General features: G+C 51.6%; 2 protein-coding genes and 1 non-coding gene across 6 annotated transcripts; all 3 read right to left on the reverse strand.

Annotated features, from left to right (window-relative positions):
* Window positions 1–538: 538 nt before the first annotated feature.
* PTPN6 (protein tyrosine phosphatase non-receptor type 6) lies at window positions 539–15,421 on the reverse strand. 4 transcript variants are annotated; one of them, XM_071433132.1, is made up of 15 exons: window positions 15,293–15,421; window positions 8,939–9,061; window positions 8,428–8,622; window positions 6,142–6,361; window positions 5,272–5,388; window positions 4,984–5,100; window positions 4,486–4,582; window positions 3,996–4,075; window positions 3,736–3,885; window positions 3,497–3,628; window positions 3,081–3,235; window positions 2,714–2,781; window positions 2,198–2,349; window positions 1,374–1,471; window positions 539–1,267 (listed from the first exon to the last, which is right to left on the reverse strand). In XM_071433132.1, the coding sequence occupies exons 1-15, from the start codon at window positions 15,337–15,339 to the stop codon at window positions 1,159–1,161; spliced, it is 1,860 nt and encodes a 619-aa protein (XP_071289233.1). In that variant the 5' UTR covers window positions 15,340–15,421; the 3' UTR covers window positions 539–1,158. The 4 variants fall into 4 exon arrangements, with proteins under 4 accessions (XP_071289233.1, XP_071289234.1, XP_071289235.1 ...); XM_071433133.1 differs by lacking the exon at window positions 15,293–15,421 and adding an exon at window positions 13,991–15,216; XM_071433134.1 differs by lacking the exon at window positions 15,293–15,421 and adding an exon at window positions 9,322–10,218.
* On the reverse strand, window positions 15,350–16,187 carry CUNH12orf57 (chromosome unknown C12orf57 homolog). Its single transcript, XM_071433135.1, has 3 exons — window positions 16,029–16,187; window positions 15,746–15,922; window positions 15,350–15,665 (listed from the first exon to the last, which is right to left on the reverse strand). Exons 1-3 carry the CDS (start codon window positions 16,084–16,086, stop codon window positions 15,517–15,519), a joined length of 384 nt encoding a protein of 127 aa, XP_071289236.1. The 5' UTR covers window positions 16,087–16,187; the 3' UTR covers window positions 15,350–15,516.
* A 12-nt stretch (window positions 16,188–16,199) lies between these two features.
* LOC139593368 (U7 small nuclear RNA) lies at window positions 16,200–16,260 on the reverse strand. Its single transcript, XR_011680277.1, has one exon. It is a non-coding gene; the product is annotated as a U7 small nuclear RNA (small nuclear RNA).
* Window positions 16,261–16,615: the final 355 nt, after the last annotated feature.

Here is a 16,615-nt window from a genome sequence, read left to right on the forward strand (position 1 = left end):
ATGCACACACAGGCCTATGGGCTCACAGGCTGAGGGAAGCTGAAGGCCAGCACATGGAAAGAGGGTCTGCTCACAAACTGTCTTCTGCCTTCCAAATGCTTCCAACCAACTTTCTTGCCATATCAAATGACAGCAAGCAGTGTCCTTCCTCCCAATGCATTGTGTATAAATCCTGGTGGGAAGTGGGCTCTGGAGGCCTTTGGACCAGGCTGCTGCTGGAAGTGTTACCAGCACGAGGTCAGAGCAACTGTGGCTTTGCCTGTTCACATTTTGAAAACTCACAAGTTTTAGATATAAAAGCTGTGTCAGGGTTTGTCACACCTGACTTTCCATGCTCAGGCTTCCCTGCTGACCACCAACACTTGAGCCTCACACAGCAAGAGGCCACCATAATTAGTCACAGCTTCTGTTCAAAAGCCTGAAGGCAACAGGAAATCAGGAAAACTAAGCTGAAGCCATCCTTGTGAGTCTTTTCAGGTCTGCAGGTGAAATCAGGAGTACAGCTAACACTCGGAGAAGAACACCTTTTGGGACCTGGTAGCCAAACAAACACAAGTTTATTTACAAACAAAAAAGAAAACATGGCCATCACATCAAATTCTGGTATATTTACAGCATCCAGGTGAAGGATGGGATAGCAAAAGGATAAGAGGGGCAGAAGGTTGGTATTAAGGAAGGAGGAAGTCTCCTGTTGAATTGCAGAGGAGCTGAGCTGAAACAGGCCAAAACTTCCATACTTGAAAAGCTGAGGCTTCAGGGAACACAAACAAGATAAACTCTAACTCACAGCAGTGGGCAGAGATGTAGCTCCTGGACTGACCTTCCTTAGCTCTTGGCTGAGAATTCCTCTGAAGCTGACACAGCAAAGGTGGGTTTGGGCCTGGCGCTCAGGGAGCAAGGGAAGGAGGGGTGTGACCTTTTCCTGCTAATGGATGATGAGGGGGCAGTATTTTGCTGGCCTGTAGAGGCAAGGGACCATGGAGTCGGTCAGCTGACTTACTGACTCCATGGGTCACAGCACTGAAAGCTGGCACAGGAGAGAAGGGAAAGGCTTTGTTCCAGTCCAAGAGCAAGGAATGCAAGACAGGCCAGCTGGGATATGAGCTCCAGTCCTGCAGCCCAGGTTCAAACCCCCATGGGGCTACCTGCAACGTATGATTATTTTTTCTTTAGTGAGCCTTTCAGCTTCTTCTCTGAGGAGCGTTGTTTCCGCACCTTCTCCTCCTTTTTCCCCAAGTTCTCATACACTGTTGACTCCTCTTTCTGCCTGTAAGACCAGGGAAAAAGTGAGGAAGAGGAAAAAGCCAGCCAAGCCAGCAGGCAGACTTGCCAGGGGCAGGCAGAGCTGGGTCTCTCTTTGGGTGAGCTCTTACTTGGAGGGTTTTCGGGAAACCTTGGGGTGTGCATTCCTCACTGCAGGGGGGTAGGCGATGTTCCCATACTCACACTCGTTTGGCTTGCCTTTCCGAGACTGCAGGAGAGGAAAAACAGGCTTAGAAGAGTGTGGTCTGGGAGATGCACCTGAGCCACAATGGAAGAGTTCTGGCTGTTAAAGCCCACTTTGTGCCAGGATCTCAGTGGAAGTTGGTGGATTGCTGAAGTGCCTGGGCTCAGCACACTGCCACTGCCAGAGGTGAGCAGCAGGTGCAAATGCAGTCTTGTAAAGGAGGCAACAGTGGGGAACAAATCTCTGGAGGCACTAGAACGCCTAAAAGTCCCAAATTTCTGCTAAAGAATATTGAAACAGCAGGAACTACAGCATGCTGCCAGAAGCTACAAGGAAAGAGAAAATACACCATTTATCAAATAGCAGGAAAAGATTTTGCAGCTGCAAAACTAGGATGTGAAAGACAAAGAGGAAAGAAGAGGCAAGGAAGGTCTTTGCTTGGCCTAAAAACTAAGTTTGTAACAAAACAGCACTTGGTGATATTATTCAGAACATAGTTAAAGTAACCGCATTAAAATTTAACTGCCGTCTAGCAGTTCAGAAAGGATTGGTACTTGAACTGCTAATGAACTTGTCCCCTGAATTTAAAAGTCTTAGAAGAGAGGAACAGGGACACAGCTCTTACTGCACCATTGTAGTCTGTGTAGGTCTCAGTGTTAGCTTAAAGCTTCTGAAACAGAGCACTTGAGCTCAGAGCCAGTAGCATGCAGGGCTTAGGCTCACAGGGCAGCAGAGCCCCTTTTCTCTCACCTGGATAACTTCCAGCTTTTTCTTGGTTGCCTCTATGAACTGGCAGATGGCCATGTAGATGAACTTGTACTGGGCCTCTGTCTGCACCATCCCAGATCGCTGGGCCCTCACCATCTGGATGGTCTTCTGGATGTCAATGTCGCAGTCCAGCCCTAGCAAGGAGCACCAGAAAAGCTTACGGACACATATTCACTGCCCCCTCTCCCAGTTCTCTACCAAAAGCAGCCACAGCAGAGAACAGTCAAGAAGTTTCCACTCCTTCCATGCTCTTTATTCCTGTATGGACCTCCCAGATCTCCCCCTGCTCAGTACGTTTGAAGTCTGGCTTTGGATGAAAAGCCAAAGCTCGGAAGGCTGAAGCCGTAAGCGGATATGGTACAGAGATCCAGCAGAACAACTTTCTTAGGGCTATGGCAGGATCTTCTCCCACTGACAGCTGATAGTTTTCATCCCTCTGCAGCTGAACTCAAAGGCAAAACCCTACTGGGTAGCCCAGTTCATTTTGAGTCTTCTTACCCTTGGTGGAGATTGTTTCCACTATCATATCAATGACGATGATAGTCCCAGTGCGGCCAATCCCAGCACTGCAAGGAGAGGACAAGCAGTGGTCAGAGCAAGACAGCTCCTGAAACAAAATGCAGCTGCTTCTGGGGAAGGATGTGCCTCTTGTAGCAGCTGTTCAGCAATTCCACAAAAGAGTCACATGTTCAACAGGTAGAAAGTTTGGTGTGGGGGCATTGAAGAAGAAAAAAGCAAATATTGGGACTGGCACATGCTTCACTCACATGTCCTGTGGTACAGCTGGAAGCAACAGGACAGACCTTCTGCATCTCACCCCAGATAAGCAATGGAGAATGCTTCAAACTCCAGCCTCTGTACCAACCTGCAGTGTACCAGAATAGGCCCTGCGTTGGGGATGCTCTCTTGCTTCTGGTTTATCTGGTCGAGGAAGCTGAGGACTCCTCCCGGCTCACTGGGTACACCATGGTCAGGCCAGCTCAGGTACTGGTATTGCCAGATGTCACGCACAGCCTTGCCCTGAGAAGAGCAAAGCACCCCACTGGAAAAACTGCAACCCAGTCCTGTCCCTGGCCTCTGTCCCAGGGAGAGGTGAGTCTGGAGCCAGAGAGAATCTGTCTCCTGCCCACTTCTTGGTGATCCCACCAGTGTGATTCCAGCCCAAACCAGGAGGGAACCCCAGGCCCAAGAAGCTGAAACAGCAGCATCATCACAGCACCCAGCAGTTCCCAGGCTGAGGTGTTTGGTGGCTTGGAAGGCAGCCCTTGGTCAGACACTCACGTTATCCTTCGGGCACACGCAGAGGTGCCGCAGTTTGTACTCCAGTGCGTCGTGCTCCCCAGCGTTCTGCACAAGGTAGGGACCGTACTCCTTGGTGCTGCCCAGCTCTGGCCAGTAAGGCACACATTTGTTCTGTGTGGGCAGAGAGGGCAGGGTGAGGATGGGCAGAAGGCAGGAGAGAGAGAAAAGGCAGAGCAGTGGTTGAAAGGGAAGAGAGACACCTCCAGACTGCTACTTACCCGGCCTTTTTCCACCTCCCGTGTTGTCATCACGATAATGCGTGTGTTCTCCTGCCACACCATTTGCCACAAGTCATTGACTGTGGCGTCCAGGCAGCCCTGGCTGGCGATGTAGGTCTTGGTGCACTCATCTGGGCTGATCAGGGTGTTCTGAGTGCAGACAGGGGAGGGTCAGGAGGGCTGCAGGAGCAACAGACCTTGCCCTGCTTTGGCACTGTTCTGGACAGGCAGAAGGCACAGCTGTCTTATAAGAATCTCACCTTGACATAGTTGGCATTGATGTAGTCAGATCCGGGTATGTTTGGGTCCCTTCCCTGGAGGATGACTCTGGAGTGATCAACTGGGGGTGCAGTGAAAGAATGAACAGTGCAATGAGATACTCCATGCACAGCCACACAGAGCTCCTCACTGCCCTGTGCCACCTCAGTCATGATTCCCAGGGATGCCCCGTATCCTCAGCTCTCCCCCTCTGGGTTCAGACCAATCTCACTCCATCTTCCCATCCCTCTGCCTCTGTGATGGACCACAGAAGCTAATGAGTCTGATGCAACCCTCCCTCCATCCTTCAAGGACAGGAAAAGGCTGTGACCTTCCCCATCAGCTCTTAAATCCTCAGTGCCATACACCTTGTAACCTGCTCTGGAGGACAGGGATGGCTTGGAGGGAGGGATGACTTGGACAGCTCTTCATTGCCTGTCTGTCCATTTGGGTTTTGTTTTTTTTTTTTTATAGTGGAGAAGCAAGACTCACAGGGCAATATGTTCTTGTATCGGTTCTTGCTCTTATTTTCAGGTCTCTGGCCCTCATGACGGTCAAACAGGTGCTTGGCTTCCTGTTTTTGCAGGCTCTGAGAGCAGAAGAAAGAACAGTCATGGCAAGGTCACAATGTATGACAGGGGAGGTGGGCACTAGGAGGCACAGTGGTGGTGGCTCTGATGACACATGGGCACGCTGTGGAGGAGCAGAGAAGTGAAAACCAAACCTAGACTTGAGAAGTCTAAGGCTTGTGCCCTTACTGTCTTGGTGACTCACTCTCCCAGCCATAAAAAAACACATTTCTACATCACTGGGTTCACTTAAAGATGAGACTCATTCCCCAAGGGAACTGGTTCCAAACAGACACTTCTTTCAGAAATAAATTGACAAGACACAAGAAATTTGTGTACAGGAAGAAGTTGAGGATGGAGAATGAGGTGGTGCATGCAGAATTCCCAAAAAGCCAAATAATGTCCCCCAACAGTTTCTTACATCAAATTCCTCCCAGAATCCAGCCTTGGATGTCTCCTCAGACAGACTTGTCTTCTTGTTCAGTTCGTGCACTCTGTTCTCAATGTCAGCAGCATTCACCCTCGTAGCATAGTAAGGCTGGGGGTGGGGAAACACAATAGGTGAGAGAGAGAGAGAGAGAGAGATGCTGCTGGAGAGCAAAGTGTCCTCTGTGCACCACGGAAAAAAGAAGGAAAGGGACATAAAGCAGAAAAAAACAACAAATCAGTCCCCTCAAAGGGTGTCTAAAAACCAGGAAACTGGACTTACCTGCTTCAGGTACACAAAGGAACCAGACATCTCCTCAATTCCAATCTTCTTGAAGTGCTCCACCAGATCTGTCAAGCTGTCAAACATCTCAGCCCCTCCAATTGTGTAGCGTCCATTCTAAACAGAGGAAAAATGTGTAATGTCTCGCTCATAACACTCATAACAGAATCCTGGAATAGTTTGGGTTGGAAGGCATCACAAAGGGCAGCTAATTCCAAACCCCCTGGGCAGGGACACCATCCACTAGACTGGGTTGCCCAGAGCCCCCTCCAGCCTCACCTCAAACACTTCCAAGAATGGGGCATCCACAGTTTCTCTGGGAAACCTGAGCCAGTGCCTCAACAACCTCACAGTATTTTTTCCTATTATTCTATCTAAGCCTGCCCTATTTCAGTTTGAAGGCATTCCCCCTTGCTCTATCACTCCATGCCCTTGTAAAAAGTCCCTCTCCAGCTTTCCCATGAGCTTCCTTTAGGTACTGGAAGGTGCTGTAAGATCTCCCCAGAGCTTTCTCCAGGCTGCACAGCCCCCACTCTTTCCACCTGTCTCATGAATAAAGCTGGTGAAAGGTAGGAAAAAGGCAATGGTGGGGTGCAGATCCATAGGTGCCACCCTGCATCATCTAGGAAAGCACTTCCTCTGGCAGGGCGGTCAGAGAGTTTGTCCTGAGCACATGGAGTTCATGGCACTGTGCTGTCAGTGGATCAAAGCCCAGAGGAGGTGTATTGCCTGCCAATCCCATTTAAGGCCAGTTGCCTTCTCTCCATGGAATCTCATCATCCCACATGAAAGAAACAGGAGAAATTGTCACAGCCATTTTGGTATCATCCATCAGACCACTGCCTCTCCTCCTGCCCTCCCACTGCTCACCTCACACATGATCTTGATGTGTGTGACTTTGAGCCGCGCCCCAGAGGCACCGGCTGCCCCGGCTGCAGCATCAGAGCCAGGTTTAGGCTGGTCAGTGAGGACAGACAAGACAAAGTCCCCAGGTTTGCTGAGGCTCTCCCGCACCAAGAAGGTCCAAGGGGTAGCTTTGGCCTGGAGCAGGGACTCAGCTGCAGGGCCTGACAGATGCCCATGGTACCACCTAAGGAAAAACAAGAGAGGGTTAAAAAAGACGTGGAGATGCGGGAAGTGGATGCCCTTGGGCTGATGAGTGAAAAACAGCAGCACTGGGGAAGGGTGAGGGAGGAAGAAAGGAAGGGGAAGACAGAGAGGAAGGAATGAGAGAAGGAAGGAGGAGCAGGATCTTGGGAAAAGCAGATGAGACAGAAGGTGGAGAGTCGGGCAGAGGAGGAAAGTGCAAGGGATGAGGTGGAGACAGAAGGGACCTAGGGAGCAGAAGGCTGGTACTGGAGGACACAGTGGGAAAGCACCAAGTGTGACCTGTTGTGTGACACACACAAAAGCACAGGTAAGTGATACTTTCTGCCTGGGAGAGGGCAGTCTGTGTGTTTCAGCACCTCACAGTACTATTGGGACTCTTGCCTTACTGCTGCAAGGGGCTCTGGAAATTCAAACACCAGGGAAACAAAAATAAGCCCCCACTGAGTCAGAAACTCGCCCATCAGATTTAGCAGCACCCAGATGGTTGTGCTGAGATCAGATCCATTAAAGAACCATTCCAGCAACTCCTCTTTCTGAAACTCAGTCACCTCTTCACTCAAAGGATAATTCCCATTCTCTGAGCACATCACACTGCAGCAATCACCCTGGCCATGGGAGTGAGCACCAGGAGCTGATCCATGTGCACATTCCTGTCCTCAATACAAACACTCAGCAGCTCCTTCTCTCCTCCTAGCACAAGGTCAGAAGCATCCCCATTTGACAAAGGTGTTCCCTACCTCACCATGGGGATGTGGGAATGGATTTACTTCCATGGAGCAGCTAACAGGGAAGGCCTGGCCTGGTGAACTTCACATTGTTAGGGGGCTATTTGTTCCCATGAACTGAGATGGAGTTCAGGAGGCCACAGTCCAGTCACAGAGGCAGCTGGGGCATTTATTCATTCTCCCCTGCATCTGGTCAGAGCAAGGGGTTGCTCCACGTACAGCAGGAGGTTCACACAGTTATTACTGGGCTCAGCAAGTAACTTTTGCTGACCCTCACCTCATGCACTGCAAGAAGCAGCTGGTGACACTCACTACACAGCTGTCATTAATTTCTGAACCTCCTCTCAGAGAACTGTTCAGCCACCATGTGCTCAGGTGCCACCTTGGGATCGGTTGGCCCCTCCAGCCCATCAAAGAGGTCTCCCAGCCTCCCCTCTCCACAGGGAGGAGGGGGTTAATGGGTCCCATTCCTCCCTCCCCCAGCAAAGCCCAGCTCTTCAAAGCCACGTGACGGAAAATCACTTGGGGAGAGAGTGAGAGGAGCTTTCGTAAGAGCCCGAGGGGGGAGGGGGTAAGTTTCCAACCGCAGGAGGAAGGGAGGAAACTGCAGGGCCACGAAGCAATGGCCTTGACTGGAGAGGACAGCCAGCAGCAGACCTGCCCCTCTGCAGCCTGACCCAGAGCAAGCTGGGGTGTACCCCGATGTTTCAGCCCTGGGCCTCTCTGCTCGCTGCCTCCAGGTGCCCAAGGAGGACCAGTGGAGGAAGGACTTGTCACCCCAGAGCAGGGCATGACAGCTCCCCTGAGCTGCATCAAAGGGCCTGAAAGCAAAACACAAGGGCAAAGCCACCTGATTTGATTTAGGAACTTGGTGTCAGAGACACATGCAAAGCGGGGACAGGAAGGAGACTAAGCAGGCCAGGAATAGCAGGGGAACATGGTCCTGCTCGCAGCTACGTGAGTCACCCAGGCCTAGAATAACCAGGGAGGTTTGGGGCACGACTGAGGGCTTCCACACAACATGTCCCTCCACAGACCACTGCAGATACACAGCGGACACCACAACCTTTTCTTTCAAAAACAGCGTAAAAATAGCAAAGGCAACCGGAAACCAGAAGTAAAAATAGATCCCTACTAGGTCTGCTGTGATGGATCAAGGTACATGCAGCTATTCCTGGGGATGCTGCCCCCATGGACACAGAGGAGGTTAAGAAAGGCAGGAGGCATTTTTTGCAGGATTTGCTCTGGGGATGCCGGCAGGACAGAAAGAGGCCATGAAACGTTTAATCACAGACACAGCAGCTCCGTGCTGTCCCTGTACCTCTCTGTCGTGGGGTCAGAACAGTTGAGCGGGTATCTCAAGTCGATGATGGTTCCATCTTTGTCCTGCAGCGAGCCCTGTTGCTGTGTGTAGTACTCCACCAATTCTGACAAGGTGGCAAACTTCTCCCCTCCATACAGGTCATAGAAATCCCCAGTATTCTGGATGCGGATGTGGGTTACCTGATCACCAACCCTGTGGAATAAAACACAAGGCAGTCCAATGAGATGGTTGGGAAAGGGGCAGGAAGGTGTCCTGCACCACCTCCCACCATGGAACTAGAGCAAATCATCTCTGTGAATGGAGATGACTGGAAAGAGAAGCTCCTTGGACAACTTGAGGGAGGCTCTAGAAGACACTGGAAAGCTGAGGTCATTTTACAGCTTGAGTTCTTTGAGAAGAACCAAAGGAATAGAGACAGGATGAAGAAGATGCCAGAGGACATGTGAGGATCAGGGCAACCTGTGTATGTAACACTGCAAAGACAGAAGCTGGGGTCCAAGTTACTGACCGGACTGAAAGGGAAAAATCCCCCTGATTCCTCCGACTGGGTCTGGCCAGGAAGCTCCCATGGACACCTCGTCCCTTCAGTAAGGCTTCAGCTTCCAGCCCACTCAGGTCACGGTGAAACCACCTAGCAGAGAAAATAACAGCAAGACCAAGTGAATAAAAAAGGCCAGGCACTATTGTGGAGATCTGTAGGGTGCAGAATGGTCCCCAGTCAGCATCCCTAGGTGAAAACCAGCAGCAGCAGCATCCCTTCCTGCCTGATGCCTCCCCCAGCCTATGGATGGTTCCCATGAGAGATACGGCTTCCAGGACCATCCCTGCCCTCATCCATTCCACTTCCCTGGTCCCATTCCTCACACACACAGACCTCTCAGACCCTCTTACCTCACCATTGCGGAGGGAGAAAGCAGAGGCGGCCAAGTGGCTGCCACCAAAGCAACCCAAAAAACACAGAGGAAAAATCAGTTTGCGCTGGAAGGGAAAGGGAAGTCGGAGGTCTGTGCTGGGGCACCCAACGCCAAGCTGCTCCTGCGCCTCTTGTGAGCTGGCCATGTATCTCTCCAGGAGCTGACTGTCAGTCCATTCAGGCCCTCTCCATGCACCTCTCCCTGCACAGGTGCCTTGATCCCTGGCCCGCTGTGCAGCGCTGCTGGGCACGGGCAGGTGCGAGCCCGAACACAGCGGTGCATGCACGGCTCCGGGAACAGGAAGTGCTCTGAGCCATCCACTCCACAGCCACAAGCTGCTTTGCATACACTTCTGCTTCTCCTTTTGTGTCTTTCCTCCCCATAGCCCCTATTATTTTTGGGTCCCTGTCTTTAGCACCCAAGGGCTGACTCTTTGCATGCATTTTGGGTTCTGGCTGTGTTCACAAAACTCAGTTCTGCTCGTCCTCTGCTCCTCTTTTCCTCCAAAAGGCCAATGAGCAACACAAATGGTCCCAAATGTCCTACATGCTCTGTACAGGCACAGGGGGGAATCCGTGTGAATCCAGAGCTGCAGACTTCAAGGTCCAGGCTAGTGCTCAGAGCACAGCAGTGCCTGCCTGAAAACAGCCTGCCACGGGATGGGACTGACACGGGCAGTGGTAACTCAAAAGGGATGGGGAGGTTGGGAGAGGGTGGTGAAACTGGTTAGGAACGAGGCAGAGACCAGAACAAACAGCTACAGGGAGCCCACACAGCACTGAGGGAGCTGAGCCGAAGACCTTCAAAATCCCAGCACCCCACACTGAGACCAAAGCTGACAACCTGGACAACCAGGTACAAAAAGAAGGAAAACCATTCCAGTCACCTGTCTGCTTCCAGCTGTGGCCCATGACTGTCCTGCCCACAACACTGGCTTCAAGGTCTGCAGGTCTGGTGAAAGAATGGGAACTAAGCCGTGGCCTAAGAGTGCAATCCAGCTAGCAAAGGAGCCTGGCTTTTCCCTGGGGCCATCTCAACTACCCTGTGCGGTGTGGACAGCAGCAACAGCAAGAGCCTTGCTCATTTCAAGCAGCAGCAGCAGCTGCAGACTTCCCCACATACGACCAGGCTGGGAAATCCTGCAAAAAGATGAACAGGCTGCTAGCTAAGACTTAGACAAAAACTCGTGGCCAAGACAGAAACCAGCAACAAAGGGAAGTACAGGAGAGACGAGTGGGAAGCTAAACTTCATTGCTAGAAAGGCAACCCAGGCACCTCCAGCAGCTTCCTTAGAAATGCTTCTGGTTTCATGCACATGGTGAGCTGGGGTGTGGTGAGCTGCAGGCAGCCAGAGGTACTGACTTAGAACTGATATTAAAAACCAAGGAGATTTTAAATGCACGGGAGCAACTCAAGGGAACAACTTCTGCACAAAGTTGTAGAAGTTGCACCAGAAAGGCAGCACCTAAATCAGTCTAGCAGGAACAGGAAACAAGTGTTGTTTATTGCCAAGGGAGAAAAGGCAGGAACTTCCAGGGAGAAGTCCCAAAAAATAATTCCTGATATCAAAAGCATATTAGAGTATGCTGAATCAATATGAAGCCAAGGCAGACGAAAACCAAAACTGAGGCATCCCTGCACCCTACACTGAAGGAGAAAATCTGTCTGAGGAACTGAACATTAGCTGGACACAGGGGAACAGGGAAAGAACAAGGTAGCAAAGAGCCCAGACCAGAATAAGAAAGGGTGAGAGAGCACTTGTCCCATGTAACTCAGTATCCTCCAGAAGGACAAGCCACAGGATGCAGTGTAATCTCCTGACAGTATTTTCGTGGACAAAAATCCCATATCACATAATTTACAGGATGAGTTTATGCTTCTGCTTGCTTTCATTTTAGGAAAGGAGTGGATGCATGCAGCCACCCTGGTGTCCATGATCTGGGCCATCCAATTAAAAACTACCAGTAAGGGGGGGAAACATCATCACAGAGAAGCCATCAGTCGGTATCTTCAAGGCTGCTCTCCCAAATGGCTGCAGCATGGAACAGCTGAGCCACTAAATATAATAAGACTGTAACTGAGCCACTAAACCACTTTTTAAATATAATTAAGAGGTCAAGAGATTTCAGCAAAGAGACTACTCTTACACTGTTTGTTTTTCAGTACAACACAGGTGTTAGAACCTCATCTTGTAAATCCCTCGTGGAAGCAGGCCACAGCTAGCGCAGTAACAAATTTACAGCAGAAGGTAAATGAAATAGCTAATTAAAAAACACACATCTGGATTGCTGCAAGAAAAAAGGCCCTGAGAAACTGGAAAGAATCCAGCATAATGCCACTAATGCAGTGAAGAGCCTGGAACATAGGAGAGAGTAAGCTGGGTTTATTCAACTTGAAGAAAAGATGCTTAAGGAGGGATTTAACACTTGTCTGAGACTAGCTAAAAGGGGCTGTGGGGGTTTAGAGCTGATAAGTCAGGTTCTTTTTTGTGGGACACAACCAAAAGACAAGAGGCAACAGGCATCACTTGCAGCAAGGGAAATTCTGATTAGGTATCAGGAAAAACTGCACACGTGCTCCCCCCCAAGGGGGTTCAGCACTTGCCACAAGTCTCCAGCGCAGGGGAGGAACCTCCACCCTGGCAGGTGTCAGGACTCAGCCAAACGGGGCCCTGAGCCAACTGAGCCAGTTTTGGGGCAGCAGGGGTGGGACTAGGCAGTGCAGAGGTCAAAATGGTTGTTAAAGAAAGAGCAGAGAGAAAGATTGTGTATAGAGTTTCTTTTGCTCTTGTACTTCCTAAGCCTCTGTTAGCAGCTACTTGTAGTCAGCTGTCAAATGCATAACAAATTTTGCACCCTTTGGCAAAGAGCTCCATTGCTCAGTTACAGAAACACCCCCTCCTTTGACTTGCTTATAACCTGCTCCTTGCCTCTTTCTTAGCCCCTGGTTGTTGTAAAGAAAGGAAAATCAGTCTGTGGTTCCTGTTTCTCTCCCCCTGCTCCAAGCTACTTGTGGTAACAGACCTGAAACATCCATATCCATCCTCAGGCTGAAGACTACAGCCCTACTAAGGGGTTCTTTTTGTACAGAACTATTCTACGCCTCTGACCACCTTTGCTGTCTCTCTCAGAGATATTTCCACTTCTGGCATTTTGATTTGGAGGTAAGAGTGAAGGTGGGCACAGAACTGTGGTGTTCAGAATGTTGGTGAGTCATGGACAGTGGTGATTTCTGATGTTCACTACAACCAAGCATTAAGCTAACAACTGCATGGACTTCTATAGTCAAAGAGAGGTTACCATTAGTTCACAGTCATTGTTTTATATGCAATTTTGGTATTATATTTTTGTATGAGCATTGTTTTACAAAAGCTTTTTCATCTGCTGTTCTACTGCCCACTCATTCACGCCATTAGGTCTTTCCGAAATTATTCACAAGTCAACTCCCACTCTATTATCCTGGGTAAATTTCTACCATCATCCAATTTTTTCACCTCACCAGTATTCCCAGGTCACTTGGGAATACACTGAACAGCATGTATTTCAGATAAGGCCCCTGTGATCTGACCACTGATGACTTCCCTTTGCTGTAAAAATGGGATGTTAATTCCCACCTTCCATTTACTATTCTCTAGTATTTCTTTACTCAAGAAAATCTTTATCTTCTTTTTTAATGCTGCGATTTCAGCCTTATTTAAAGACTTTGATGAGAGAATCTTGTCCAATTCTTTAAATCCAAGCAAACTGTACTGGCCAGACCTGCCTTATCCACAAGCTTGCTAAGTCCCTCAAGACCCTCCAGTTTCACAGGACCATATTTGCCTTTACAAAAGCAGATGCTGGCACTTCCTTTGGTATCACATTTATTGCTCTCTCCATTATACTGTGCACCCTCCTGCTCAGAAAACTACTTTATTGTTCCATGCTTCTCTCACATTTGGGGGGAGCTAATTTGGAGCCCTTTTTGCAAATAATCTTCTTCTTGTGAATCTCAGCACAGAGATGATTTCAGACAGGAGGTTTTGCTGTTCTGTACAGAAGTCTGTTGTAGTTCAGTCATTAGTGCAGAGCAAAGGCTGCCTGTGGATGGGCTGATGGACCATCTTCCTGTGACTTGCCAAAGCCACGTGCTCTCCACCAGGCCTTGAGGCTCTAGAACAGTGTGGGACCACTGTGGTTGCCCAAATTCTTACCAGAGAGTAATGCCAGTGTGAATCCCATTTCCTGACACCCTTCCAGAGCAGGGTGCCTGTTTGGACTGACTGTGAGGATTGTATATCCCACTTTTTGTTCCGTAAAGGGCTAGAAAAGATTGCAGCAAATAAAGGAATAACCAGTATTTAAAAGGCCAGGCAGCTGACATCTCTCTCTGCAAAACCATTCAGAGATGCTGCAGCTGCAGGGTGGCAGAGGAACTGCAGCACACTAGGCATCAGAAACCCTGATTGCTCCTTATGAAAGTAAGAAGGAGCAACAGTAACAACGTAAAGCACCGCGAGCTCCAATCCTCTGGCTACCTCTAATGGGCAGCTCCTATTAGAAACTGGGTTTTTTTCCCTTCTGTGCCTGATTCCTTCTGCTGCTATTTTTATTTTTCTCACCAACAACTCTTGTTTTCTTGCCCTAACTAGCATTCACAGCACTCACCCACGGGATGGCATCAGGGTCTTGTCTTTCAGATCCCCACTGATGGAGGACTGACAGGAGCTGGTGGAGGAAGTACCACAGCCCTCAACCAAGGGGGTCCTACTAAAGAAAATAAAGCAATATTGGAATTACCAAGAAAGGATCTAGAAACGGATTTGGGAGGGAGATCAAAGACCTGGATAGAGCAGAGGTGGCCTGGCACCCTGGCGGCAGGGCTGGATGCTCATGGCGGTGAGTGCCGGGGCGCTGGAGCAGCAGCTGGCCGTGCCTGCGGGTGCAGCACCTCCCGTGACTCACCTGAGCCCGATCCGCACAGGCGAAGCTCCGAACTCCGCCTGCTCCCAGGCGGAATAAGGAGGAGGTAGCTCCAGGTCAGGCAAACCTCAGGCCTCAAGCCGCGGGCTTAATTTCCACCATTTGCAAAGCACTTCCTGGACTGCAGTTAATGAATAATCAAAGGGGTGGGGGAAGGCCAAGGCCAGGCTCGGAGAGGTAGATGGAGACGGAAGGGACGGACTGCTCTTCCTGCCTCCCATCCACTGAGCTCACGCCCTCGCTGGCTGCATTCCTGCCCGCTTTGTAACTGGGAGCACAGAACGCCCGACGCAGCTCCCTCACACCTGGCTTGCAGCTCCCTGCTCTCCCAAGCCTGGCTCCTTCACTCTCAGTCCTTTTCCCCTGTTCCTGTCGCCAAGGACCTCAATTCTTCCAAGGACAACAGGGACAAAGGGCAGGAGGCTACAAGCAGACATACCTGATGTCCCTCTGAATGACACGGGAAAGAAAACATTGCAAAGGAGCAAGGCTGCACCACTAGGTTGATCCCTCTGCAGTCCGAAAAAAACAGGTGAGATACAATTTTTATGTTGTTTATGTTTTTGTAATCCAGGCTGCAGCCAAACGGGGCAAGCCCAGCCCTCCCACGCTCGGCCGCTCCCTGCTGCATCTCTCCGCTGCCTTTTTCACTAAGGATAATGTGCTGGATTGTACATTCAGCCACAAAACAACGCAGCCACAGGCACTGGGGGCAGGAGTAAATTAGCACTGACCCTACTGCGACAGGGGCCTCAATGGCATTTACAACACTTGCTGAACAGCACTAGATCGTGTTGAGGGACACATTATGCTTCAAACAGCACGTCTGAATATGCTTGCCCTTGTAAAGTGCTTAATACCTGTCTCTCTGATACCAGATCCTAGGGCTTCACACCGAGGCTCTGCACAAACCTTTTTGCAGAACGTGGTGTATACTGGGCCTCCCAAAAGAGCGTCACAAGTGTCATGCAGAGAGCACTGCTGTACCTGCCTCTGCACCAGGGAGCAGCACTGCTGAGCTCACGGCCATTCATGAAACACGGGCATTTTCAACACACGCTTTATTCACGAGCAGACACAGGAGCAGGCACGAAGCATCCCATTCCTTCCAGGACCGCGTCTCCCTTGTTCAATGCCCCATTCCCAGGGCTGACAGGACCTGCACCTTGGAAGCACGGCACCAGCCTGAGCACCGGGAGAGCTCCGCGGGCTCAGGAGGCAGCAACTCCGCCGGTGCCGGCCCCGTGCGGCGGCAGCGTCATGGGCGGCAGGAACATGGCCTTGAGCTTGCCGGACATGCTGGCGATCTCCGGGTCCTGCGACTCGTAGGACTTGATCAGCCGGGCGAATTTCAGGACGCCTGCAAGGGAAGAGGGTGGGCGGGAAGCTCCGCTGCCGCGACGGGCCCGGAGCATCCTGCCCGGCGGGGGAACAACCCACCTTCGCCGTCGCTGCTGAACCCGTAGGCCTTGATCACGTCCTGCTGGATCTGGGTGGCCACGGGCAGCAGGAACTGCAGCATCTTGCCCATGTCATTGCAGGCGTTGTCCCGAGCCTCCTCCATGCGCTGCGCGTTCTCGGGCGCCCCAAACGCCTTGATCACCTCCGCCAGCACGGCTGCAGGATACGGGCACTCAGCCGCCCGCCGGCCTCCCGTATCCAGCGGCGCGGCACAGGCCCTCCGCCGCCGGCCCGCCCGGGACACGGACCCGCCCGCACTCACCCTTCGCCTGCTCCGCGCTCAGCGCCGGCGGCACCGGGGGCTGCGCGGAGGCCGCCATGGGGCGCGGCGGGGCGGCCGCGGCCCCACACCGATGAGCACCGGCTGCAGCCCGGCCCGGCCCGAACGCGCCTGCGCCTCCCCGCCTCGTTCTGCCATTGCACCGCCTGTAGGAGCGGCTTCCCGCGGGCGCGGGAAACCTGCTGGACAAATTCTAAAAGAGCTGAAATCACTGCCGGAAATTGTGCACGGGCGAGGACCCCCTCCGGGCCGACCCACCCCGAGGTGAGGGCGAGGGACCTTCTTATCCTGGGCCATTTCCCCTGCGGGTCCCCGACCCGGTGCCGCCCGCCTGCCCCGCTCAAAGCCGATACTGGCGGTCTCCGGTGCCCCCAAACGGGTCAGCCGTGCCTCCCGGATCGTATGCAAATTTCTCGCTTCTCATTGGTCCGTGGTGCGCATGCCCCGCCTCTCCCCGCGGTGGCAGGGCTCCGGCCCAACGGCTCCCGCACGCCTTTCCCGAGGCGTTGCCCACTTCCAGCCTCTCCCACTTTTCACGGGGAGTGTTTCTGCCCTTCCCCCCCGGCCCC

The sequence above is a fragment of the Agelaius tricolor genome, unplaced genomic scaffold (genome assembly GCF_023055355.1).
Source record: "Agelaius tricolor isolate 1412-34295 unplaced genomic scaffold, bAgeTri1.0.p SCAF_9, whole genome shotgun sequence".
Lineage (NCBI taxonomy): Eukaryota > Metazoa > Chordata > Aves > Passeriformes > Icteridae > Agelaius > Agelaius tricolor.